Source organism: Oryzias latipes, chromosome 23 (assembly GCF_002234675.1).
Source record: "Oryzias latipes chromosome 23, ASM223467v1".
In the NCBI taxonomy this organism is placed as follows: Eukaryota; Metazoa; Chordata; class Actinopteri; order Beloniformes; family Adrianichthyidae; genus Oryzias; species Oryzias latipes.
This window is the reverse complement of record NC_019881.2, coordinates 459,450-486,577: the sequence shown is the minus strand read 5'-3', so window position 1 is coordinate 486,577 and position 27,128 is coordinate 459,450. Positions and strand designations below refer to the sequence as shown.

Genomic DNA, 27,128 nt, shown 5'->3' with positions numbered 1-27,128 from the left:
AGACTAAGGCTAGCAGAAATGTTTCTAGAAAGAAGAGCGGCACCGTCCCGAGTGGGATGGACGGCGTCTCTCCGCATGAGACCGGGCTTCCCCCAAAACGCGCTCCAGTTATCCACAAAACATACGCCGTTTCCTGGGCACCATCTAGAAAGCCAGCGGTTAAATGATGAAAAGCGGCTGTACATTTCATCATTGACTAAGTTCGGCAGGGGACCAGAGAAAATTACAGTGTCGGACATCGTCTTAGCCAGTTTACACACCGAAGTTACGTTTAACTTAACCACCTCTGACTGTCTCCGTCGGGCATCATTACCGCCTGCGTGAATCACGACTCGACGGAACCTGGACTTATTCTGAGCTAACATCCTAAGGTTCCCCTCGATGTCACCAACTCTGGCCCCCGGATAACACCTGACTGTAGCCGCTGGGAGCTCCACGTTTCTAACTTCAGAAGAGCCTATAACCAGAGTTGAGTGTTCAGCGGGTGTGTCGCCGAGGGGGGAGAACCTATTACTAACGTGGAGTCTAGGGTGCTCTAAGTTTTTGCGTTTAGCACTATGTTTCCTCCCAACCGGTACAAACCCCTGACTGTCTCCCGGCTGTTGGGAGGGCGCTGGGGTGCTAACTAAGTTAGCCCTGGTAGCGCGGCCCGCGCTACGAGTAACGACCTGGCTAGCCGGCTTAGCTTCCACTGTGCGGAGCCGCGCTTCTAACTGCTCCAGCCTGGCCTCCAAGTCTAACACAAGACTACACTTAACACACCTACCCCTATCTTCACTAAAGGAGGCAGGATCATCACTAAACATATGGCACATGGGGCAGGAGAGAGGAGGAGAGGCGGAAGGAGTGGTGGTGGCCATACTAGGTTCTAAGCTAAGGCTAGCGGTGTTTAAGTAAAGAGAAGTGGTTTATTTAGCAAAATGAGAAAAGTGAACAGCAAGCGGTTTAACAGTGGTGAATTCGCTAATAAAAGGTACTAGATGTGAATATTAACCCAGATAACCCTTAGAGTAAGCAATAGTAGTAAGGCTAATGCCAAACAAGAGGACAGCAGTCACACAGCTAGCACTGGGAATAGCTCACCCGGAAATGACGTCACAGGAAGTCCACCTATATTCTATATTCTGAAAACATTTTTCTGGGCCCATGTACACGGTTGGATTCTAATCTGACCATTGATCCCATCAAGATATTTTGTACATGTAACCGCGGCTTATGGTGTCGACGCGCAACGTGGCGGGGGCGTGGCATCATGATGGTGGTCTCTCCATCGGGATGTCAGTCACCCATCACGATGGACGATGATATCGTCCATCGGCACAACCCTGGTGGAATATCCTCAATCACACATCCATTCACTCTCACACTCACACCTATGGACAATTTAGAGTTGCCAATCAACGTATGAAGCATGTTTTTGGATGGTGGGAGGAAGCCGGAGATCATGGAGAAAACCCACGCATACACGGGGAGAACATGCTAACTCCACACGGACAGGTCCCCCATTGATGTTGTGTGTCATATTTCACTACCACATCTGACATGTGGTCAAGTCGCACGTCTGAACCTTATCTTAGCCTCTCTGCCCACTGCATCAACCAAGACTGGAATTTGAAAAGCAGATGTCTTCAAACGGCCTTGTGTCATGAGGACCACATGGGGGAAGCCGTTGCTTTGGGCCGGTCAGAAGACGAGTCTGCAACCCATAGTGGGACAGACGTAGTGAAGGCCACGTCTCTCTCCAACTGGACCCGGCTGCAGGGCTTTGGACATCAACTTCACTTAACTGTTGGAAAGTTGGGGAGCAGAAAAGCAATCCCATCTGTTTTTTTAACCCCATTTAAATATAATACGATGTTTCAATCGACGTTAAAAAGCTTATGCTGACAAAAAATCCCTCATAATGAATATTTTCATGTTGGCTATTCAACATGATTTAGGAGATACGTATTGGTGATGCATGTTATTTTTCAGTGTAAATCAACAAACTCTGTAGTTTGTATTGATTAATGGACAGTGTGGGAGGAGCTACAGTCTAAAGTTTTTCTCGCCTTCCTTCTGACAGACAGGAAGATGTTGATAGACGCTGAGCATTTATATGCTATTTGCATTTATAAACTACTCAGTGTGAAATCTGGGCCTTTTTTGATGAACACGGAGCTGATAATCAGGTGATGGGAAATGTTTTTAGATGAGTGAAAATGAACATTTCCCACGTCACACCTGATCATCTCTATTGGCAGCAGCACACTGGTTGAAAAACACTGGTCTAAAACAATAACACAGTTAAGTATCCATCTTTTTTTTATAAGTTTGCCTCAGAAAAGTAATTAATTTTTAATATATGTTGATGGGCAACATTGGTTTTGAATTTGGCCATTTGTTTGAGGTCAGTTTTTCTGCTTTATGTCTTTCTGGCACTGCTTTCCCAAAAGGATCTATGTAAAAATGTACATTTCTCTGCATTTTAACCCTCGTGCTACGCTAGGCACTTTAATGTTGGGAGGTGGGTCATCTAGACCCACTAGACAGAGCTCTGAACCTTTTTTCTTCAATGATTTGTGATCTTCACTGGTGTCCATGGATTACATGAAATCTTTTCACCTTTATCCACCTTTGTCATGGTAGGGAGAACACCTCAATGGAAGGGGGGGGGGGGGGGGTCATAGGATAGCACAAGGGTTACAGAAGCATTGTCTGTGATGCAAACAGCTGTCGGAGTGGCAGTTCCACAGGCCTGTCTCATGAGCTGAAATGCTTTCGTTTTCTCTGGCAACATATCAGGCTCTGGTCAATCTGTCATTTGCTTAGTTCACACAGTTCAACACGTATTCAGAAATGCCTCATTTCTGGACACTTCCGTTCTACTTTGAGTCTTTTTCACCTGTGCACGGTGTAACGCCACAGTCAGCTGTCTTATGTTACAAGAGCCAGGTCACCTGGTCACCTGTTTACTGCTTCTGCAAAACATGTAGCTGCTGTGAGAAATTTTACCAAGCCTGGGTTTTCACACACGTGAACAATGTTGTTGGTTCACGAAAGAAAAAGTAGCAATAGTCGAAGAAAGAACTTGAGACGGGTAATAATCATTTTAAAGATGCTATGAAACTGAATCAAATCCAACTAACCATGTTTGCATTTTTGTAAATAATTCTGTTTAAGCATGTTTAAAGGAAATGTCTGGTTCATTTGTGACCTTTTCCTTTATAAAGGAATTTGTTCATGTGTGTGTACGGATCGAGTTGATCCCTACACACGTTGATCCGTCCACCTTCAGGCTATTTAGTTAACTGTACATGGCTCTAGTATTTTAGTGAATGGATAGCTCAGTTCCTTAAGTGTGGGACTGGTCCACTGGAAAATCAGGGTTCAATTCCTAGGGTGCTCAATGAGTTTCATCCAGTGTGAGTCCTTGGGCAAGATTCTTTATGCAACTGCCTAACTACGTAGCCACGAGGGGTCTCCCTTGCCTGTATTTTATCTGGTTCCCAGCCCGGATAAAATACAGGGTGTCTGGAAGGGGATATGGCGTAAAAATCTCTGCTAACTCACCTGTGTGAATCGGAGAAAACCTGACTCACTGGGGCGACCCTTGAATGGTGAAAACCATAATGGCTCCAATGTGTCTCGCTTTTACTAGTTTCACAATGTTCCCTTTGGGTCCAGTCCAGTTAGTTTCTGTGGATACCCAGTTTTGTTTAGGGATGTATGAACCCCACTGGTGAAACCAGATCCTCCCTGAAAATCCGATCCTGGATTCCCTTTGGCAGTAAACCCTAGTGCTGTGTTCACAAACTTTCCAAAGTGTAAATGCAGATCAAACCCAACACAGCTCTGCAAAGTAAACAGGATTCACCCGTTTAGTAAAGTTTGTCTGAAGATCTTGTTCTGAATCACGGAGAACGGGTTCTTCAGGTTTGACGGCACGTCTTAGTGAGGTCGGCCAACAACTTGTGTTTTGGAAAAAAGCAATGAATTTTCAACATAAGCTGTGCAGATGTTTGGCTGCTGCTTTTGTGGTTGGAACCTCCAAGGCTCTGAACATGGAAGCAGGAAAGCATGAGACCAAGGCATGTCTGAGAATAATTGAATGCTCTGTTGAAGCTCTGCCTCACACACCTCCCCGTCCTCGCTGATGTACACCACCAACCGTGGTCACGCCGCAGGATCATTAGCGGCGAGATATGAAACGGTTAGGCTCATTTGGGACATCTGTAAAGGAACTTTCCTCTTCTCCATGGCACCAAATGTGGGTAAAGGAAGGTTTCCTGGAGGTCCTTTAATCATGACACTCGTTTAAAGCATGACATGAAAACAGACGAGCAAGAGATCAATTAGGAGTTGTAGCATAAGTAATGACAGAACTAATTAAAAAAGATTCATCTGTGTAATCATGTTCTTAGACCGATAGGCACTAATCCCCGTGGACCTAATCATCATTTGCAGCTGGGAAACTTCCGCCTCAGTCTCTTTTAGAGCTTCAGGTGTCTATCCATCACTGTTTTCCTGTCTTTGCTTGAATTCCTGAGAAGGTTTTGCATCCAGAAATGGAGCTTTGTTCTTCTCTTTGGGGTTAATCCGTCTTAGCCTTTGGCATGTTGCTTATGAGGAAGTGTTTTAATTCATTACTCAGATTGGTTTTCGTCACCCCATGACAGGAAACAGTGGAAGGATTCCTACATTCCTCTGATGGGTTACAGGAGCAGCAGACGTGCTGGTAAAACCCCCTGGAACCAAAGTCCTTCATGCATTCACAGTTCTGTTTTTGGAGCACTGCTCATTCTTCACAAAGCAAACGTGAAACTCAACAGCAGTAACAAGAAAGCTCAAGTTGAAAGATTACTGTACTATACTGTACTATGAGATGCACCTAAAGTCCCAATTGTCTCAGAAATCTAGAGTGCGTCTCATAATCTGGTAAATTTGAATTAAGTTATGTTTTTTCATTTATTCAAATTGTTTAAGTTTAAATCATATAGTCATACCAAATCTTAGTTGGAAGAAATGCTAATTGTTTCTGATGTTTTCTTGTCCCTGTATTATCCTAGTTTTTGTGTGTGTGTATGCGCGTGTGTGTGTGTGTGTGTCATTTTTATGAAGTGACAACTGAATCTGCAGACATTGGTCTACAGCTGCTTGCAGAGGCTTCAAAGCCCAGACATGCATTTGTGGGAAGAAGCTGAATCCTTTGTGTCTAAAGCAGTGAACCTGATCGTGAATTTCAGAGTGAATGGAACCATTGCTGCAAGTAAAACACTAAGAGATGAGTGTTGGACTTCTGAATCTTAGTGGATCTTTTTGTATATCTGGAGAACTGGGTACAAACTCCCAGCATTTCTTTACAGTCCATTCCTCGTACGTTTCCTGACATAACTGGGATTAGGTGAGCTGGAGGCTCCCGTCCATAGACTGGACACCAAGCTGAACTCCTGTCAAAGCATCAGATGAGTCGTCGCAGTAACGTTTATACGTTTTACTGGACTCTCTCAGTGAACAGGGAGTAAAAACTGAAATACAAAGGAAACAATAAAAACCCATGTACAGATTCAGACTGCCTTGAAATAATGAACATTACTTTAAAATAGCATGTAATGAAAGAATAAATCCCACTGGAGTTATTGGTGTGTCTAACCGCAGATGGCATTGGATGAAGACAACCTGTGATCCACGTGGCTTTCTCTACAGGAAGTGACCTCACTAACCTGAACTAACTTTATTACCAATGACAGCATCTCTTTCTTAAAGAGGAACACATAAACTACACATAACATGAATGGCGTGTTCTGTGTGTTGTCACAGTTGGGATGGATTTGCGTTGTGTGAGTGAGCCTCTGGTGTAGAGGCATGTTAAGCCATAGAGGAACTGAAACTCCAGTCACGTTCTCTAACTCTAATTCATCCAACTCATGCTGTCTCAACTGTTAGCCTCCAGAAGTATCACAGTAATTCATCACAACATTTAAAGAACAGAAATGGAGTCTCTGTGGCATCAGGCCATTCAGTGTCTCAGGTCCTCCGTTAAATTGTTCCACAGTGAAGCTCAGCTCTTCACATAATGTCACTCATCACAGAGAATGGATTGAATTGAGTGGGTCTGAGGCATTAGATGAACAAATGATCATGTTATGAATTCCCAGAGTTAAAATGTCCTCAAAACATGGAGATTTTCTTGTTTGCTGCAGGTTTTACTGCAGGTACAGTTCATGCAGTACAGAAAATGCCTGCCGAAGCTTTTAGACGTTCTCATGTGGTGTTTTAAAGCTGCAACTTCATTATTAAGAAACGAAATGATGGCCGAGGCGCAGACGTAGGGCGGTCGACCACTGATAGAAAGATTGCAGGTTGAGCCCCTACCTTCCATGTGTTGACGTGTTCTTTGGCGAGACGCTGAACCCCAGGTTCCTCCTGGTGGGGTCCGGCAGCGAAGCCGCCATCAGTGTGTGAATGTGTGAACGGGCCTTCTAAGAAGGTAGAGAAGCGCTATAAAAGTAGACTCCGTTCAAAATCAGGACACTATGTGTGTATTTTAATGCTCCATCTGTTTAAATGGACAGACTTGAGCTTCTCACCAGGAAATTTAGATTTTCATTTCTTTCCTCTTTGTGTCTATAGAAACCTGTTGGACATGGACACCTTCTCCAAATCAGACCCAAGTGAGTCCCATTGAATCTTTTATGTCATAACTTTTCTTCCATTTTCTTCTCTGCATGCTTATTTATCCAGATTGGGTTTTCCTTTCTTTGAGCTTTACAATGACTAACAAATATTCAGATTTCATCCTAAACCTTCAGAGAGCCACTCCATCCTGTTTTTAACCTGTTCTTGTAGCATTTTGTCTCATGATGGAGGACATTTATAAAAGGATTTAAGAAGGAAACTGCATTTCTGAGTATTTCTCTATTTAAATTGGGACGAATTAGGAGCAGATGGAAAACTGCCACCTAAAAAGCTCTCTTTTGTGATGCAGCAAGTGAAAGGGGCGGGGCTAACGTCTCCCAGCTCCACCCCTTTCCGATTATCCACTGCAGACAAACAGATCCATGAACGTCTTTGTTTTCCTGAAATCTGGATCAGAACTGGACGGATGGATGGATCTGATGTTGCTGCCATTTAAATACACTGCTAATGTTAGCTTGGAGTTATGGGGGCTATAAGCTAGCAAGAGTGTAAACAAAGGGATGATGGGATATCAGTGGAGGCTTACTTCTACGCCAACAGTCCTGCCCACAACTCAGGTGAATTTGTAACAAGCTCATGCTGCTCTGCAGAAACTATGTCCTCATAATTAAAATACCACTGGGATCAAAATATGATTGGAGTGGAACAACGGTGCCGTAGCTTCAGTGTGGACGCTCTTTGAATTACCGCAACTATTTGACCGTCTGTGTAATTATCGTAATGCTAATAGATCCTGGGAACTCAGCAAACAGTTTATGCTCCCATGCAACACTTAAGTAACATTACGCTAATTGTGTAAATGGTTGAAAAGCTACAGTAATTCAAAGAATGCCTGTTATTTTCCTGTCCGCTGGCAACAGCTCTGATAAAGGGTTGATCTTTGAAGGGCCATGTTGTGCAAAATCAACTTTATGAGCTTTTAAGTAATGTTCATTCCTCACTATAAACATCCCCAAAGTGGTAGTTTGATCCGTTCAAGCATTTCTGAGTATTCCTCTGAAAACCTGCTCTCGGAGCGCCAGCCCCTCCCACCCATGAAAACAAGCGGGCCCGTTCGAGCCGACATAGACCAGAGTCTGCACTGCAAGCTCCGCCCCCAGGCTGACACACACGCCGGGTCTAGGCCGGGCTCCAACACACAAGCTCCGCCCTCAACCACGGGCCGTGCACAGTCATGCAGACACCGGTCTTTGTGATGTTAGCCAGTGTAGCGTAGCCAACAGAGTCTCATTCCATTTGGCTTTAAATGTTGTGCATCCGCCAAAGAAGATTCTGGTGAGGAATCTTCACGACATCGTTTCTGAGAATGCAGGAAGCAGATGGATGAGACTGAGGAAAGGAGCAAACCATTTCCTGATGGAGGTGCAGAGGAAGATCTGCTCTGAACACGGATTATTCAGCAAAGACGGATCCAATCATGTGTCTCTGGAGCAAACAGCAGACTCTGTTTAAGTTGGTGCAGTTTGCCAGGATTCTGCGGTCTGCAACCGTTCTGACCCGTTTCTGTCTGAACTGAGCCCAGAGGAACGACAAAGCCCAAATACAACACGCTTCTGTGTTTATTTATATTAGTTTAACCCCATTTAAAATGTCAGAAGCAGAAAAAACGTCTCGTACTCTTGTTCCGTCCAGCGGGACAATGATGACGATTGATTTTCCATGAATAAAACATTGAAATATAAAGAAACAACACATTTAGTTATTAGTAAACCTGTTTTTACCTTTAGAAATAAGCAAACCAGTTCTTAAAAATAGGACCCTGTTCCAGACAGGATCATCTGCTGAAGCACATTCATTTAAAGGAAAAATCAACAGCAAAAGGTAAAAATGTTATTTTTTCTGCATAGGTCTCCTCATTCTCCCCCCTGCTGTACAAATGAAGGGCGTCACTGGTACCATCCAAAAATGTATTTAAATTATGTACAGACTTTAGTATCTTTTCCTCTCTGGACAGAAATGACAACATTTGCTGTGCTGTAGAAAATATTTGCTTTAATCTATTTTAATATTAAACAAAGCTCACAGAAGATCAGCCTTTTTATGTTTACAGTATTTAGCTGTGGTCTTCTGAGTGTTTTTAGATCAGTGTCATGTTGACAGAAAAACTTTACACATTTTAGATTCCTGTTTCAGGAGCCTTCACTCCACAAAACTGACAAAATAAATGTAATTGATGCTAAAATAAAGCACGACTTATTTTTTAAAAGAATAAAAATGACTCCTTTCAGCCAGAGAGGCCAATGGAGGCTTAAAGAGCTTCTGAGCAAATAAAGTCTACAAAAACAAAACATACATTTGTCCAAAAAAGGTTGGTCAGTATATTCTATTTTCCTCCCTTTAACCCTTGTGCTATCCAAGGCACTTTAACGTTGGGAGGTGGGTCATCCAGACCCACTAGACAGTGCTCTGAACCTTTTTTCTTCAATGATTTGTGATCTTCACTGGTGTCCATGGATTACATGAAATCTTTCCACCTTTATCCACCTTTGTCATGGTAGGGAGAACACGTCAATGGAAGGGGGGGGGGGGGGGTTGTCTTAGATAGAACAAGGGCTACACCAATCAGCATGAACCCTCTTGGCTGTGATTGGCTGTTGGTGGCACAAACATAACGCAGATGTGATTCCAGATGTGAACCCAAAGTCAAAGTTAGGGAGAAACTGAGATGAGAAACAACGCATCTGATTTGAAAGTTAGAAAGTTTTGTTTTTAAACCTGAACATTCTGTTTGCAGTTTAACACTAGAACACCTTTGTTATAAAAAGTCACACCGTCACTTTTGCCGGGTACTTTTTACCCCATATAAGATACCCAACAAAAGTAGAGTAAAAGAGTAAGGTCCTAAAAATAGATCAAAACACAACACGCGATAAAGCAGAGTGGTTTTCTTATCAACTGTGGTATGTGTAACAAAATGAAAACATAGTAAGGTCCTAAAAACATGCTAGAAAATTACTGAAAAATTAGGAATTTGAGAACAAAAAATGCCTAAAAATAACAAAAATATACTACAAACTTGGTCTTTGGTCCACCCATTCCTGGGACATGTGAGGCACAGACTCATGGACACGCCACATACTGAACTTCATGTCTAGGGTAGGAAATTTGAATCCTAAAACTGACTTTTGTTCTCAGTGTGGTGTACCAATATCACTTCATACAAAAATAGTCAACTTTATAGAACTGTTGACGTTTTTCTTCATTCGGTCCCAAAATATGCCAAATCTCATTTCTATCAAAACACTACGATGAACTGTGAAACAAACCAAAGACGGTAAAACGTTATAATCTCATCTACTCTCTAGATAAACATGAAATACACCCTCACAGAAAATACAAACCATCTGGTTTTTCTCTTCAAAAATCAATATGTACTATTTTATAGACAAAGATTCACAAACAGTTTGTCAAAAACAGCATGTTTACTGTATTCAGTCCCAGTCTGGTTCCAATCAAGACAACACTTGAATTAATTCTTCTCAGTAGTGAAAAGCATTTCACTGGCCTGAGCCGTTCAGGCGTCTCTTCACACTACACTGGTGAGTAAAGAAGTGTCTGATTATAGAGAAGTACAGGGATCCCTCCATCACTGCCGCTTCAATTTACATGCCGTCCTTCGTTCTCCAACCATTCTTTAAAGCAGTCAGTCTTTCACATTTTAAAGTGTGTAATTATCACATTACAGGCCTCAATTAATGTGTTTAAAGTTAAAGTTAATGACAGTGTTAGTAAAAGAGGCAGTAAAGGAACACTGTTTTCTGCAAAGTCAAAGGAAACGACAGGAAAAGATAAGCATAGGTTTGAAAATGTAGATATTTTCTTATGTAAGGCCTCAGTCATGGGGGGTTCTGAGTTGTCTGGGATGTGTAGAATGAACAGTATGATGGTTGTGTGGGTGGTAAATCTATGGTGAATTATCTAATGCTACATTCGCATTGGCCTGGGACTAAAAGCGAATGTAAACGTACGGGAACGCTAAAAAACTCTCGTGTCCATGAATAACTTTGCAGGTTTTAGGTCCGTTTTCCAGCTCTCGTACTAAATGCGTGGCCATTGAATGTGTGTTGAATGTTAACCCAGTTGAACTTTGACCATTCAGGGACGTACTGACACGGCCCTTTTTCATTCATAGAAGTCCCGGACTGTAGAGAAACATTTTCACTCTACGTTCTCGCCCAGTGCTCTACCACCTTCTTATTCATCCTAACCTCCTTCAAGCACCTACAAATGTGCCCATTTTTGGTTACATACAACCCAAATCTAGTCGTAAGGGCAGATGTGACTAAGGGTTAAGCACGTTTTGTGTATTTCGGCGTGTCCTGTCAGGGGTCGTCACAGCCAATCAGCTTTCACTGATTTGCACAGGCGGTTTGGCGTTGAGCATAAACACCAACAAGAAAACAGAAGGAGCTGCATTTCCAGAAGAAGATGCAGGGTTGAATGTTTTATTGTTGAATAAAAATAGGAAACTTAAAGGCTAATAAATGGCATTAAATAAATAAAGAAATGATCAAAGTTGACCATAAATTAAGTGAAAACAGCACAATAACAGAAAATATATTTTTGTGTAGTCCAGGGCTGTGCTCACCTCACCCTCCAGCTCTCACACTCATGTATTCCAGATTTTGACTGACAGCTCACATCTAATCCACATGATTAGTCCATAGGAGGCCTGTGTCCCACTGCTCATCTCTGCCTGAACAACACTCTGCTGTCTACACTTTTGTGGTTTTCCTACCTCAGCACTTCTATCAGTTTCTACCACTGGATCTACTAGACTGAACTGGACAATCCAAAACGAACTTGTTATTTTAATTAAAGTGGACCACTGTCAAAACCTGTTAAAATCTGCTTCATGCTTGACATTATGGTTGTAACGATTTCTGCCAATAATTTGGTGTTTTTCATCTTTTGTCTTCACAGTTTGTGTTCTCTACACACAAGCCATTGGAAACAAGGAGTGGAGAGAGGTTAGTGTGTGTTTCTGTGGGACAAAATGCTTGGAAGCACATGTTTGCTCAACACAAGATCTTTCAGTAAAACATGTTCACGTTATTTGAACATTTTAGGGAAAAATATACAGACTTGTATAAGATTGTTAATGTAATGATTGAACTGAACAATTTTGAATAAAAAATAAAGAAAACAAGCAGAGTGACCCTAGAGCAGTTTATGTATCTGTATCTTACAGTTTAGCAGCATTAGTCATGTGAAGCACATGTTCAGTTCCTAAAGTACACCTGCCACCCAGCGGTTCTTTTACCTGAAAACAAACTTTTTGTAAACCAGCTGTAAGAAACGCACAGATAGACTCGTCTGCTTTTTCCTGCTTCAACCATCTAACACCAAAACGGCGCTGTGGCTCCATGATGTCACTGCAGGAACGTGGATGAAACGCCCAGTACATAAGCATTACTGCTAGGTTGGGTCCCAATTCCTTCACTACTTAGTGCATTCTCCATTTTCTAGTCTGAACTCACCATTCCCAAATCCACTGCCCTAGAAATTTCCCAGAAGTCTCTGTAAAAAACCAGTGTCCATCGATGCTCACTAGATTGGGGAATGCAGACCACAATGCATTGTGTTTGAACCTTTTTTGCAAAGAACAAAGTATTTTAATCCATGTTTTTAGGTTTTTACTGTGTGAAATTGGTGACATCATATTTTCTGTTTAAAAGCAAAAGTAGTGGGTATTGTGTCCAAATTGCTTTTAAAATCCAGGGAACTAGGTAGTCCTGTACTGTATAGTTTTTTAGTATTTGGGGAGTAAGAAGGGAATTTGGACGCAGCCCTAGACATTGATTAGTGTGACAGTGATCCTCAGTCTTTTCATTTCTGTAAAGTCATATTTGTGCCACTACAATGTGAACAAAGGCTACAGTTATGCAGCCAGCAAACGTAGATCATTTTCTAGGATCATTCTCTGGTTGACTGACAGTGGGGGACAGTGCCACGCCCCCCATAGAAAGTTCCACCTCCAAACAAATGAAGACAAATCAGTGGCCATTTTTTCACGATATGGATGTCACCATGACGGAGCCAGACACCGTCAGTGAGCTGTGATTGGTCGGAGTCCAGGATCTGTCCATCAAACGTTTTTATGTTTGATGTGACTCCACCTACTTTTATCGAGGCATAGTTTTTCTTATGAATTATCAAGAACATGTGAGAAAAGGGTATTAGAGTTAAATGGTTATCCTGACAACTATAATGACTGAGTTCTAGCTGTTTATTTCTCAATGGTATCTATGGGATTTTCACTTCCTGGAGCCAGTGAGAACTTCCTGTTTGGAACGCCAGGGAGAAAGGGTCACTCATCCAGTTCCCACATACAGGCAACGGTTTCAAAATACACTTTTGCATTTGTGACCTTTTGAAACCTGCTTAATATCCTGTTATTTCACTCATCACTTTGCGGACGTGTTCTATCCAATCTCCCTTTCTCTCAATCTTTTTTTTCTTGGCTCTAAGCTCAGATTTACAAATGTGCCACCAAATCAGCCAATCACAGATTAGAGGGTTGATGCTGATTGGTCAGGATGTCCCTCCAATCAAATGTCTTTACCTCACATCCAGGTGCTCAGAGGCCAGGGGGGGTGGACGTTTTATTGGTCCGATTCTGCAACTTCTAACCATTGTGGTCTGTTTCTCACTGAGCAGAACCAAGGAGGAGCAGCAAAGCCCCAGAATGCAACACTGCTGTCTATGTTTGTTGTGATTTATGCAAATAAAGTTGAGTTTTTTTCATGACCAACACAAATATGTATTTTGTTTGCGTTTCAGAAGGTTTAGATTTCAAAACTGTGACCTTTGTTCTGATTGTAGTGGTACTTCATACATTTACAATACTATTTTAGTCTTTAATTAAGAACTCATTCTACATCTTCATAATATAAAACTCTCTGCTGCCGCTGGTGGCCCTCCACATTGAATATTCCTGCATATAAAGGAGCCTTGAATCTCCCAGCCCCAATCACTGCAGCGTATTTATCCTTCTGAGCAGACCCATCATGTACAGGCTAAGTTAAATGCCAAACGGGGGCCACCTGCCCCTTAAGCAGCTCTGCAGGCTCGACATAATCTTCTGTAACCGGCGGTTCCCCTGATGCGTCTCCTGAGGGAACGGCTCCAGGTTACAGATTACCATGAGTCACCGCCGCTTCACATCAAGCCCGTAAAGCTGATTCTTTGTGTTCAAACACACAGAAAGGTCAAAAAGATCATCACCAGATCAAAGGTCTGGGACATTTAGAGCATTACAAGATATTTCCTTTCCCCCATTTAAAACAGCCAAGGTCTGTTCACTATGGTGTTTGTTAAGTGGACTTTCTCACAGGCCTCCCTTCTTGGTTTGTCTGTTTAGTTTGGGAGAACAGAAGTGATCGACAACACGCTTAATCCAGACTTTGTGCGGAAATTCATTCTGGACTACTTCTTTGAAGAGCGTCAGAACCTCAGACTTGACTTGTAAGTAACAATCACATTTTGTTATGTCTCCCAGGATGCCATTGTTGTTTGCAGAAATGAGATTTGTCTTCTGATTTTGAATGGATCCCTAATGGATTTGTGACAGTCATTGAAATTTATTGTCTTTAATCAGAATCATTATTATTAAATGTATAAAAAGTCTGTTGAAGAGCAAAATCGTTCTCACCAATTTTAATGGCAAAAATAACAAATCATTTTAAAACGATTCCATTTCTAGTGCTCAGTTGGCCGTCGTGCAGGAAATCAGGGTCTGCTCCCCAGGGACCCACTGAGCTTAATAGACGTCCCAAGTCCGTTGTAATGTATTGACTATGCTTGACATTTAAAATGCATTAATCAAGATTCCTGGACTTGGGCCTCTCTTGCATGGGTTCAGCTTTATCCCATAGATGGCAGCACTAGTTATCCATTATGGCAGCACTCCTGTTTATCCCTTGTGCTATCCTATGACCCCCCCCCCCCCCCCCCCCCCCCCTTCCATTGAGGTGTTCTTCCTACCGTGACAAAGGTGGATAAAGGTGGAAAGATTTCATGTAATCCATGGACACCAGTGAAGATCACAAATCATTGAAGAAAAAAGGTTCAGAGCACTGTCTAGTGGGTCTAGATGACCCCACTCCCAATGGTAAAGTGCCTAGGATAGCACAAGGGTTACTACAAGAAGGGCCCAAGTCCAGAGACTTTAGTTTGCTCGTCCACTGAAATGATAAGTGAGGTGCTTCATATTATAGCATTTGGAAGCTATGAACTGGAGCTAAGTCTGGGTAAAGTATTCATCATTTGGTGTAGCCTCCCTTTTATGGAAGTGATTCTGTAGCATAATTAAAAATAAAAGTCAAAACCAGAAATGCCTTTCTATTTTCAAAATGAAGCTGCATTTTTTGACTCAAAATTAAAATAAAAAAGGATTCCTTCAAAATGCTTTTTCATTTCTACTTCAACACTGCTTATTCTGTGTCATAATTAAATGAACATGCAAAGAGGGGATTGCATTTTCATTTTAACATCCACCCTGTGAACATCGTGGCATTATTCAAGTCGAATAAGCATTTCCAGCGTCAGTGCTTTCTCCGGCCCCTTTTGAACTAACTGATTCAACTGAAATCTGTGTCCAAACCAACAAGTAAACTAGAATGAATGTCAAATCCATTCACATGTTAGTTTCCTAAAGTTCACCACTGTTGTTGTTCCACATCCAAAGAATCCAAAGGGAACATTCTGAGAACATTCTAGACACTGGATGGTCAGTATGGTGAATTTGTCTATTAATAGGCCATTTGGCAGAAATGCATAAAGAAATAAACATGTCTCTGCAAAGTCAGTGTTCCCAAACATTGGACTGTACTGATGTCTGGTTATGTTTTTTACCTTTAGTTCTTACCTTGTCCGGTCCAGCAGCTGAAGACTTTCTGTGTTAGACGGGATTTAAAATCTTCTGATCTGTGAGGTGTCATCATGTGTGTTGTCTGCTGTGATGGTTTCTACGTTAGTGTAAACAAACCTGCTGTGCTTCAATCCCAATGGTTTCCCCCCAAAATGGAGATGATTCATTTATTTAATTTTCAAACCATTCTATAAGGACAGGTCACTTTGATTAACAACTTTCCTCTGACAGATGGATCTTCGTACAAATATAAATCAATTCATTGATTAACTGATTAAACGTCACACCCCAACAAAAATAACATACTATAATACGAGTCATAGTATTTATGGTATTTCTAAATACTCTGATCACGTCGATCAGGACTGTTCAATCCTGGTCACCAATATCTGGATCATGAGCGTTCAATCAATTAGAACATGGAAACAGCTGATCCAGCTCAGGTCAGCCCTGATTGAAATGATCAAAGAGAGCGGAGAGCAAATCCAGCTCATCCACACGGACGCTGCTGAATAGATCTGCATGCAAACTATGGAAAAACTGGAGCTCATCAAGATTTGTCATGGATCCCAGGCAGGTTTTGCATATAGGTTGTTGGAATATATCACTCATTAGGATGTTACGGTGGTGCAGTGGTTGGCGCTCTAACCTCACAGCAAGAAGGCCCTGGTTCAAGTCTGTGCTTAAGGAGGCAGCTGCTTGATTCTGTGAATGTGATCATTTACCAAAGCTGTGTTTGCATCACACATATGTACTTCTATGGAAGTACTTCTATGGAGAAGGAACACTACTTCACAGTTACCCTGCTTCCACACACCAACAATTCTCAACAATACTATACATTCAAACGTTTGACTGTGAAAATCGTATTTGACAACGCGCCGCTCCACGTAACAAATAGTCCGCTTTCTGTGAAAAAGGGATTCAAACCGAAACAATAACAAGAATAAAGGACTAAAAACTGGTTACTATTTATTGTATCTGTGACTGTCTTTTGTTTTTCCTGCCTAGGGACTATAGATGCAAATTAGCATCATTGCTATAATCCAGCATGTTTACGCCTGTCATTGTTTGATAGACGTTCATTAATGTGCACTGTCCCTATTAAATAAAGTTTAATAATAATAACAATGATAATTTCTTTTGTATGTGACCGTGGTATAAGCGGGTTAATGGCCTTCAAAGTGTGCATTATCAGAATGAATGCACTTCGCGTTGAACGGTTCAGGCTTCCACGTTGTGCGTTCAATTCTGATAACGCACACTTGATCAGCCATTACACAATGCATGGAAGACACAAAGGATGTTTCTAAATCAGATTTATTTTAAAAAGCTTTCCAAAAGCATCGGTAATCACGTCTATGTGTGGTTACCTCAGGCTCTCTGGGTATTGTGAGACGTCATCCCGCTGCAAAAGCCGCTGTTATCCATGTGAAACAGAGCAGCTTCAGCAGTTTTCCTGCTCATTTCCACTATAGGTAGACCATAATATTATACTCTGCATGATGGTAAAGACTGTGGGACGACCACGACTGCCAACAGAGCATTTGTGACTGTCTTCTTTAACAAGCTGAAACCCTGAAATGGCTTGATGCATCTATGAAACATGCTGCAATAAATGCTCCTTTAGTGTCCCTCCTCCCTTTATGTACAGCAGTTTAAGAACAAAAACCCCCTTTAACATGTGGTGCTGTTAAAAATTCATTCAGGAATCTGACATTCAACCCTGCAGCTCCTTCTAGTTTCATTGAAATGGTTTATCTCAAGCAGTCAAAGCTGGAAGAATGCAGCAGTAAACATTACAGTCATCAGTTATACATTCACACAAAGACGGATCAAACTTAGGATAATTAGACATTAAATCAAAGATTGTTTGAATGGGAGTGGAAGGAAGTGAACGTCTAGAATCCCACCCTGTTCTACTGTAACCATTTGATTAAATGAATGATCATTATCAGGTTCATAACTTCTATCAGACAGAATTAAGAATCCTTAGGCATCAATAAATCACATTACTTCATAACTGTGTAAAATAGACATAACTCCATTTTGGATATCAACAGCAGAAAAATTATCTAAAATATGTGCAGATATTTTCTTTCAGTAGAAATAATTCCCTCTTCTCTGATGGAGCCATGCTGAGTCGTCTTCCCCAAATGTCGCGACTTGCCAAAAAAAGGACTTGTGTGTCTGCGCTACAAGTCGAGTGCGTTTTCAGCACGGCAGGTAAAGCGGCCGGACGGCAGCGTGCCGGGTTCAAGCCAGACAAAGTAAAATTGTTTGTTTTTCTTAGATTTGCTGCTGTTGGAAAAACGTTTCCCATTCAAAGTTAATGGGCCTTTATTTGCACTTTATTTCAACTGTCTGCTATTTCCAGTTAAGTCTGTTATTCAGTGTTTTTCCACCTTTTTGAGCCAAGGCACACTCTATCCTTGACAAAAATCCTGCGGCATCCAAAAATTAAAAAAGGAGAAACTCTATAGTCTGCATTGACGTACAGTCCCTCTGCAACGTTTTTTTATGGGATGTTTGGCTGTTAAGAAACACAAACCTTGAAGGAGAACTAAACTGTTGACCTCTGACCTCTGATTTCATCAAGATTTAAAACTGGTTGATGTGTGTTTGTTGTTTAAGACGTTTAACAGGGAAGACTCATTGTACGCTGAGACGCTGTCACTTTAACCCAATGCATCATGGGAGATGTAGTGATGGCAGACAGACTCTCTTCTCTGAGCTTCATGGTTTTGTTCTCTTGTTCCACGGTCTGACACCGGATTCTGTGGAAAGCTACACCGCTAAAGACGAGCTTTAGCTGGTATTTTTGTTGGAACTGAGAGACTTTATGAGCAGAATCAGAACAAGGAAGTGAAGACTTTAACCACTTCTGATTGGTCAGACTGATGACATGTGATTAAGCCTCCAAGAATGATTGGTGGAGACAGTTAAAGGGGCGGGACTTTTCAGAAAACAGATCTGAAGCTGCGGCTAAATCACGGTACCGTCATTTTCATCAAATGTCTTTAATAGAATCAAATAAACACAAAGTATTTTATGATCTTTCATATTCTTAACTTCTCAGTGTTTTATCAGGGCCTGTTTGGATGAACACAGAGCTGAGATCCTGGAGATGGAAAATGATTTTAGATCAGTCAATGGGTCATTTCAACCATCCTTTCTCTCTGGGTAGAATTTGGACTTCACTGTCCTGGAACGAGTGGTTTGTGGCCTTCAGGTGGAGGTTCCTGCAGACTCAGGTCCACTTGGGTTGGCTCTGCCATGTTGGTAAAGCCGCTTGTGTAGAGGTTGTTTGGTTTCTCCTATATACTGTTCATTGCAGTTCTCTTTGCAGTGGATAGAAAACACAACATGACTCTGTTTGAGGCTGGGAATTTTGTCCTTTGGATGAACCAGTTTTTGTCTGAGAGTCTTAACTGGTTTGAGATGAACTGGGATGTTATGTTGTCTGAAAATCGTTTTTAGTTTTTCAGACAGGCCAGAGATATAAGGAATGGAAATACTGTTCCCTTTAGGCTCTTGATCCTTCTTGTCCTGTTTTCTTGTATGTTGGGATCTGGTGAAAGCCCAGTCTGGATATCAGGTTCTGAGGGCTTGATGGACGTGTTGCTGTTCTTTCTTCTTTCCATCAGAGCTTGTGGGCACCTCCTGGGCTCTGGGTTGTAGTTTCCTGATGACGCCTAGTTTGTGCTGTAAGGGGTGGTTTGAGTCAAATAACAGGTACTGATCTGTGTGAGTCCAGATGACAGCCCCTAAACCCACTACTATGATGGAATCAACCTGGATGAATGACAGTCTTCATAGACAGCATTACATGGCATTTTTCTGACAAATAAAAAGACTTCTTTCCGATTTAAATGAATTGTCTCTTGATAGTTTGGTAGCTGGTTGGAATTGAGCCCTGCAGCAGTGCAGTTGGTTGTGTTGTTGTTGTTATCATTTGTGCGTGTTAAAGAAGCAAATGTTTGTGTTGGCCCCTTTTACATTCCTCCTGGTCCTCATCATCAGCAGCAGCCTATTTATTCTGAGATGCAAGTGTTTCCCTCCTCAAGCTTAGTACAAAGAAATATGGCTAGAAAATAGAGAACCCCCTCTAAGTGCATGTGCAGTCTGACCTACCATCCCCATCCAGCCATTAAAAACCACACTGACCCCAGAGTTCACTATCAGGATCATTGCTTTTAGCTCCGCCCATTGTGGAGGAATCCATGTTTAGAATTTGGTGAAAGGAGCTGCAAAATGCTCCCAGATAGCTGAATGAATGGTTTCTCTGAAGGGTTCCTGTTCTTCATAGTGTGGCTCTTTAGAAATCAGGTGTCATTTTACCGCCTCTCACCAAACGGTGGGATGAGGGGGACAGCACTTTGCTACAGAGAAACAAATAAAAAAGGAAAAGTTGACTTATTAACCCACTAACACCCTTTGCTGGGTTGCCTTAGCCTCCTAACAAAGTCAGGTCACACTCGCATGTGTCATCCAATGAGTTTGTGTAGTGACACTTAACGGCTGTAAGCCTGCCGTGCAGGAAGGCAGAATAACTGAGCTCTCCTGGGAGATCCTCACCGGGAAACTGCCGCTGATTCCCCCTCCCTCACTAATGCACTTTCTTCATTTCTGCAGGTATGATGTGGACTCCAAGAGTGCCAACCTGTCCAAACACGTGAGTGCTCCTCTGTTGTCGCTTTCATGCTGCTTTGCTTTCTGTTTGTGTAATCCTGAGCGGTTCTTTGTCTCAACTGTCCATTAGACTCATTATGGCAACACAGCAGTAAACGGACAATCGCTGAGTTCATCACTGTTAGATATACCAGGTGTCCTCAACTGCCTTTTGGTCATTTAGATATTGGAAAGACTCTCTGCTTGTTTTTCTTCTCTTAGGAACAGCAATTATAGCATCAGTAATTAGAAACAACAATGTGCTTGCAGGCCCTAATTACCGGTATTTAATTACCAATAGTTGCTGCCTACTTGTGTGGAAACCTCGTTGTTCACAGTTCCAGCTCTTTTCCATCCCCTTATTTACAGTTGAAACCTGATAACTGACACCATCACAGGGGTTAATAATTCACAAACTGTCATCAAATCAGATTTCTGTGACTGAGGCCTTTTCCCTTAATAATAATAATAATAATAAACTTTATTTGTATAGCACCTTTCCAGATAAAAATCACAAAGTGCTTCACAGTACAACACGATAAAACAACAGTAAAACACAGTAAAAACACATGTTAAAAAGAAATTAAGAAAAGGCTATTTTAAAAAGATATGTTTTTAGCTGCTTTTTAAAAGAAAACACTGAGTCCACAGATCTGAGGCTGAGAGGAAGAGAGTTCCAGAGGGATGGGGCCACCGTGGCAAAGGCTCTGTCTCCTTTAGTCTTTAAACGGGTTCTCTTAACAGCCAGCAGACCCTGGTCACATGACCTCAGTGACCTGCTGGGAGTGTATGGCTGCACCAGGTCTTTTATGTAGACTGGTGCTTGGTCATTAAGAGCTCTGTATGTTAAGACCAGGATTTTAAAATGCACTCTGTAGTGAATGGGGAGCCAGTGCAGCTGCATTAACAACGGGGTGATGTGTGAGAACTTGGATGAATTGGTTAAAAGCCTGGCAGCAGCGTTCTGGACAATCTGGAGCCGTTCTAGAGATTTTTTACTTAAACATGTGAAGATGGAGTTGCAATAGTCGAGACGGGAGGATATAAAACTGTGAATGAGCATCTCCATCTCAGAACGCGACACAACTGGACTCAATTTTGCAATGTTTTTTAGATGATAAAAACAAGAGCGAACGAGTGACCCGACATGGGAGTCCAGGGATAAAGCCGGGTCTAAAGTTACACCTAGGTTCCTGACAGAGGACTTGATAAAAGAAGCAAGTGAGCCGAGCTCATGGATTATCTGGGGGAGACAACTGTCAGGAGCACAAACTAGGACCTCAGTTTTGGCTTCATTGAGTTGGAGAAAGTTGTGATTCATCCAGCTCTTAACTGAATCCAGACACTTTTGTAAAGTCTGTATTTTAAAAACATCCTGGGGTTTAAAAGACACATAAAGCTGAATATCGTCAGCATAAAAGTGATAAGAAATGTCATTAAAAGAACTTAAAATATGCTGTAAAGGCAGCAGATATAAAATAAACAATAAAGGTCCCAAAACTGAGCTTTGGGGCACACCAGAAGTGAGAGGAGCAGAAGAAGACTTAAACTTGGAGAAGACAACAGAGAAAGATCTGCCAGTCAAATATGATGAAAACCAGTTTAAGGCTGATCCGGAGACCCCAACCCAGTTTTTCAGCCTGTCCAAGAGGATGTTATGGTCCACAGTGTCAAAGGCTGCGGTCAGGTCTAATAACAGTAACACAGAGCATTTTCCTGCATCACTCTGCATCAGGATGTCATTAGTGACTCTGAGAAGGGCTGTTTCAGTGGAGTGAGCTCTGCGAAAACCTGACTGAAAATGATCAAATATCCCATGACTGTCGAGAGCAGCTGTAAGTTGTTTGGCAACAACCTTTTCTAAAATTTTAGACATGAAAGGAAGGTTAGAAATGGGTCTAAAACTGCTCAAGAGGGAGGGGTCAAGCCCAGGTTTTTTAAGGAGAGGAAGTACAACAGCTTCCTTAAAGTGCTCAGGGACTTGACCAAACAGCAGAGACGAGTTCATTATTGACAGGACACAGGGACCAATGGACTGGAAGACATCTTTGAGCAGAGAAGTTGGCAACGTGCAAGAGGATGACTTCATTGTGCCAACTAATCTGACTAGCTCAGGGAGGGAAACAGGCGAGAATGTGTCTAAAATCACAGGACGAGGCGGACCAGGAAAAGAACCAGAGCCAGGACCAGCTGTGTGACACAGAGAGCTTCTCACAGATCTGACCTTTTCAATAAAAAATGATAAAAACTTTTCACAATCATCATTTGAATGGATGGGAACGGCAGGTGGACTGGGCATAACAATATCACTAATAGTGTTGAACAGCACTTTAGGATTACCTCTGCTTTTGGAAATGAGATTAGTGAAATATGCAGCCCTCGCATCTCTAACAGCATTGTTAAAAGAAACTAAAAGATCCTTAAGATGAAGGAGATGAACATTTAGGTGAGTTCTTTTCCATAAACGTTCAACTTTTCTGCATAATTGTTTCAGACGGCGAATACTATTGTTAATCCAAGGGGAAACCTTAGTGACAGGAGCCAGTCTAGTTTTAACAGGACAGACTTCATCCAAGATGGAAAGACAATAACGGTTAAAGTTACATAATAAAGTATTAACATCAGTACACGGAGAAAGGACCAGGTTAAAAGCATTAGAAAAGACCTCAGCTGTGGAGGAGTTAAGGATGCGAGAGCTGACTTCTCTGCGTACAGGCAAAAGTGATACAGAAAAAGATAAGTTAAAAAAAATGCAATGATGGTCAGAAATAAAAATGTCCTCAGAAAAAATAAAATCAACATGCACACCCAAGCTAAAAACAAGATCGAGTGTGCCACCTTTAACATGTGTGGGCCCAAACACATGCTGAATAAAGTTAAAGGAGTCCATTAGGCTGATAAAACCACTGGCAAATAGATCAGAGTCATCATTAATATGCATGTTAAAATCACCAACTATGATCAGGTTAGACAGCTTCATAGTGGAAGAAAGAAAGTCGCTGAACTCCTGTAAAAACACACCATTTGATCCAGGTGGACGGTAGACAACGGCACAGTGAAGGGGGTACTTATTCCCGACTTTGATCACCTGGAGCTCGAATGAAGAAAATTGAACAGCGCTCACCGAGCGGCATAGGAGGCGATTCCGAAAGACCGCGGCGACTCCCCCTCCACGACCCGATGGCCGAGGCCGTCCGATGAAGGAGTAACCGGCCGGGCAGAGTTCAATGAGGGACGAATGGTCGGAATTCCGCTGCCAAGTTTCAGTCAGAAACATAAGATCCACGTTCCTGGAGTCGATAAGATCGTTTAGCAGAAACGATTTGTTAGCCACGGATCGGGCGTTGAGGAGCGCCATGCTCAGAGGGGAGGGAGCCCTGCGCAAGTTGTCAGCGACCCGCGTCAGGGGCCGCAGGAGCTGAGGGTTAGAACCCAGGCAGTCCGAGAATCCGGAAACCACAGGGAGAGGCGACCATGTCGAAGAAGAGCTTGGATGAACGGTCCTCAGGTAGCACGGCCTCAGGAATCCAGACCCTGGGTGTCCAAGCAGGGACTCGGGAAAAGCATCTGGGTCGGTGGAAGTCGACAGATGACAGCTGACCAGGAACGCTCGTCGCCGTCTACAAGACACTCCTCGCTTCCATCGCAGCCTGATCTTTACCCGGACGCCAGCTCTTTTCCCTCTCCTCCTCCACCGAGATCCGCGTGGCACCGGTAGGCCCTCAGTCAGGACGCCGGCTGGAGGCGCCAGATGCAGGGAACGAAGAACGCCGGCGCAGGAAGAAGAGGTATCTTTCCCGATCAGCGAAAGTCCAATAGACAGCAGCGTAAGGCGGTCGTAAACAAAAGCAGCTAAAACGTTGTTTGCAAAAAACAAAATAATAAGCACAGAAAGAAACAGAACTGTAAATTTCTGTGAGAGTGTCCTGCCGGCAGCGGCTAAGCCAAACACAGGCGCCATCTTGCCTAAAGCTGTTGAAAAGGTGGAGTCAGGGAAAAAGTCTCCCCCTAATCCTGCTGTTGTCAGCGTCTGTTCCTGCTTTTCATGACATCATCGTCATTCTGGTTCCAATACACGTATCGATTTGTTGGCCCAATCTAGATTAGCAGCATGTAGCAGCTATTGCTGTCATTCAGTCCCATGAGGTTTATTGATTTATGAGTTATTGGGATCATAAAAGCCACAGCAGGAGGGAGAAACCAGGAACCTCCTACCAAGGTTCTCAGAGATAAGCTTGCAAGATAAAGCTGAGTTCATTTAGTGACCATTTGTGTTGTTTTATCATGAGCAGCAACCTTTCATGGACATATGGAAAATACAAACAAGGGAGGTTATCAGTGCTGAGCAGCAAAAACATCTTGTGCTTCGTTCACACCAGCATGTGACGCCCGTTCTTGAACATGCATTTAGCGTGTGGTGTTCACACAGGACTGGAACCCCAAACTAGCTCATACCTGCAGTTGGAAGAGGCGTGGTGCCAAATGTCCAAGCACTGAAAATCTGGCTACTGTTCTACTGTTCTGCTGTTCTGCAGTTCTGTTGGGATCTGGTGAAAGCCCAGTCTGGATATCAGGTTCTGAGGGCTTGATGGACGTGTTGCTCTTCTTTCCGTCAGAGCTTGTGGACACCTCCTGGGCTCCGTGTTGTAGTGTCCTCATGACGCCTAGTTTGTTATCAGCTTCCTGTACACTTCAGCCTGGAGCTGTCTGTCCTCTCCAATGATCACTGTACAGTCTAGAAAGGCTAGGGTGTTCTCCTTCGTGTCGTCCCTGGTGAACTTGAAGTTCTCGTCGACTGCGTTGATATGATCCGGGAAAGTCTCCACTTCCTGGATTTTGATCTTGACCCAAGTGTCGTCCACATATCTGAACCAGTGAACCACTGGTTCTTGGATAAGAGGTGAAACGTCTTCTAACTTTAAAAACTAAGTCCAGATGACAGCCCCTGAACCCACTACTATGATGGAACCAACCTGGATGAATGAAGGTCTTCATAGACATACAGGAAATTAAGGGATTTTGAAACTTAGCAGCAGAAACCTGGGTTAGCTTCCCAGGGCATGCATGAGCTAAATCCAGTGTGGGTCCTTAGGAAAGACCCTACACGCTGGTGCCTACCTGGGCGGAATATACAGGGTAGTGATAGGAAGGGCATCCGGCGTAAAAACTCTGCCAAACCACACGTGCGAATCAGGGAAAGCTGGATTTGTGCAAGTATGCGACCACCAACGGGATAAGTCTAAAGGCGAACAACAACAAGACGCACTACATTACCAAAAACTATTGGTTCACCCATCCAGACGACCAGAATCAGGTGTCCTAACCACTCGGTCTGCCCACAGGTGAATAAAATCACAGTCAGACATGCAGACTGTTTCTACAAACATTTGTGAAAGAATGTTCCTCTCTCAGTGAATTCCAGTGTGGAACTGTCATAGGACGCCACCTGGACAACAGATCCAGAGGTTAAATATCCTCCTAAATCTGTCTAGAGCTGTCAGCTCTATCAGAGTTTGGGAACAACAGCAGCTCAGCCACCAAGTGGTCGACCACGTCACCTGATGGAGAGGGGTCCTAGAAACACTCCTCAAGCCTGTGCACAGCCTTCCCACAAGAGTTGAAGCTGCAGAAGGTGGACGACATCCTATTGAACTCTATGGGTTTGCTGTTCCTCTGTAGCATTTCAGCCCCCTGTGGCTTTTTGAATAGTATTCAATGGATTCTGGGAACTTTATCCAGACTGCCTTCGATCTGCTCTGTCTTGGCTCCACTTTCCCTCACAAGTTTCCGATCAATAATCTTATATAAGAGCAGCATTAGTGTGAGCTCAGAGACAGTTTCCCGTCTCCTCCTCAGCCTGGATACAAACCTCAGAGGGGAACCGACAGAGCCCAGCCATTACACCACACTTTACCAGAGAGCTGCAGGGCATCTGGGAGCCCAGCAGAAACCAGTGAGGGTTTCAGGGAAAAGCAGCAAAGCAGCGGGGTGAAAAAACCCACATTTTCACAGCTGGATCAGCAAAAAGAACCTCCTTCTGTCTCTGTTTTGTGTAGAGAACAGACACATCCTGAGCTGTGTGCCTGATTGGAAGGCTGTCTTCAAGCTTAATGCCATTTGCACATCAAATTTGCCTCATCCGCCTGTGTTTTGTTCTGGACTGTATATGAGAACTGGACTGAGTCACCCCTCCCCCCTTCACTCCAAATAGGAAGTGTCTGCTGCAGGATAGACGTCTATAGGGAGATAAAGAGCAGTGACTGCTTTATACAGTGGAATAAAGCAGGTCAGTCTGATTACACTTGATAAAAAGACGGCAATCTAACCTCATTTTAGCCCTGCCCCTTTTTATTTGTTATTTATGATCTTTGCTGAATATAAAATAGTGCAATGAGAGGATAAAGAAGGAGCTTACTGCTATGCTTTTGCTGCTAGCTTTGAGAGATTTTCCCTCTTTATTCATCTTAACACATTCATTCCTCACCATTTTTTCACTTTTTAGATCTTATAAAACAACCAAGCCAGACTTTCACAATAAATCCTATTTCTACAAATACCGTACTAATATATTTACTCGCTTTAGCCATTAGAGGCAGGACCCAGTCCTGCTGGGCGGAGACTGGCTGCACCGCAGCGTCTCCATCACCAACAGGAAGAACACATCAACCATTTTATTGTTCCTTATTGAATTTTGTTGTTTGCTCAGAGTTGAGCTGGAATACCAGTTCTGAAAAATGACCTCTGCCATTGGTGATTGTGGTGAAGATGACACTTTATTCTAACAAGAGCGATAATAGGAGGGGCGTGACATTCATTGGACCCACTCTTTAGAGGGTTAAATCCTCTGAAGGTTCAGCTACGTTCACACCAGACGTGTGCCGCCCGTTCAAGAAGGCGCTAAGCTGAC

At 42.8% G+C, this 27,128-nt stretch overlaps 1 protein-coding gene across 4 annotated transcripts in view; it reads left to right on the top strand.

Annotated features, from left to right (window-relative positions):
• The window catches only part of cpne8 (copine 8), a 126,427-nt gene that overhangs the window by 47,659 nt on the left and 51,640 nt on the right, over window positions 1-27,128 (top strand). For all 4 annotated transcript variants that reach the window (XM_023952456.1, XM_023952457.1, XM_023952458.1 and 1 more), the window contains exons 2-5: window positions 6,613-6,653; window positions 11,602-11,648; window positions 14,042-14,145; window positions 20,186-20,225. In XM_023952456.1, coding sequence (XP_023808224.1) covers window positions 6,613-6,653; window positions 11,602-11,648; window positions 14,042-14,145; window positions 20,186-20,225 — 232 coding nt within the window. The remainder of the gene's footprint in view (window positions 1-6,612; window positions 6,654-11,601; window positions 11,649-14,041; window positions 14,146-20,185; window positions 20,226-27,128) is intronic.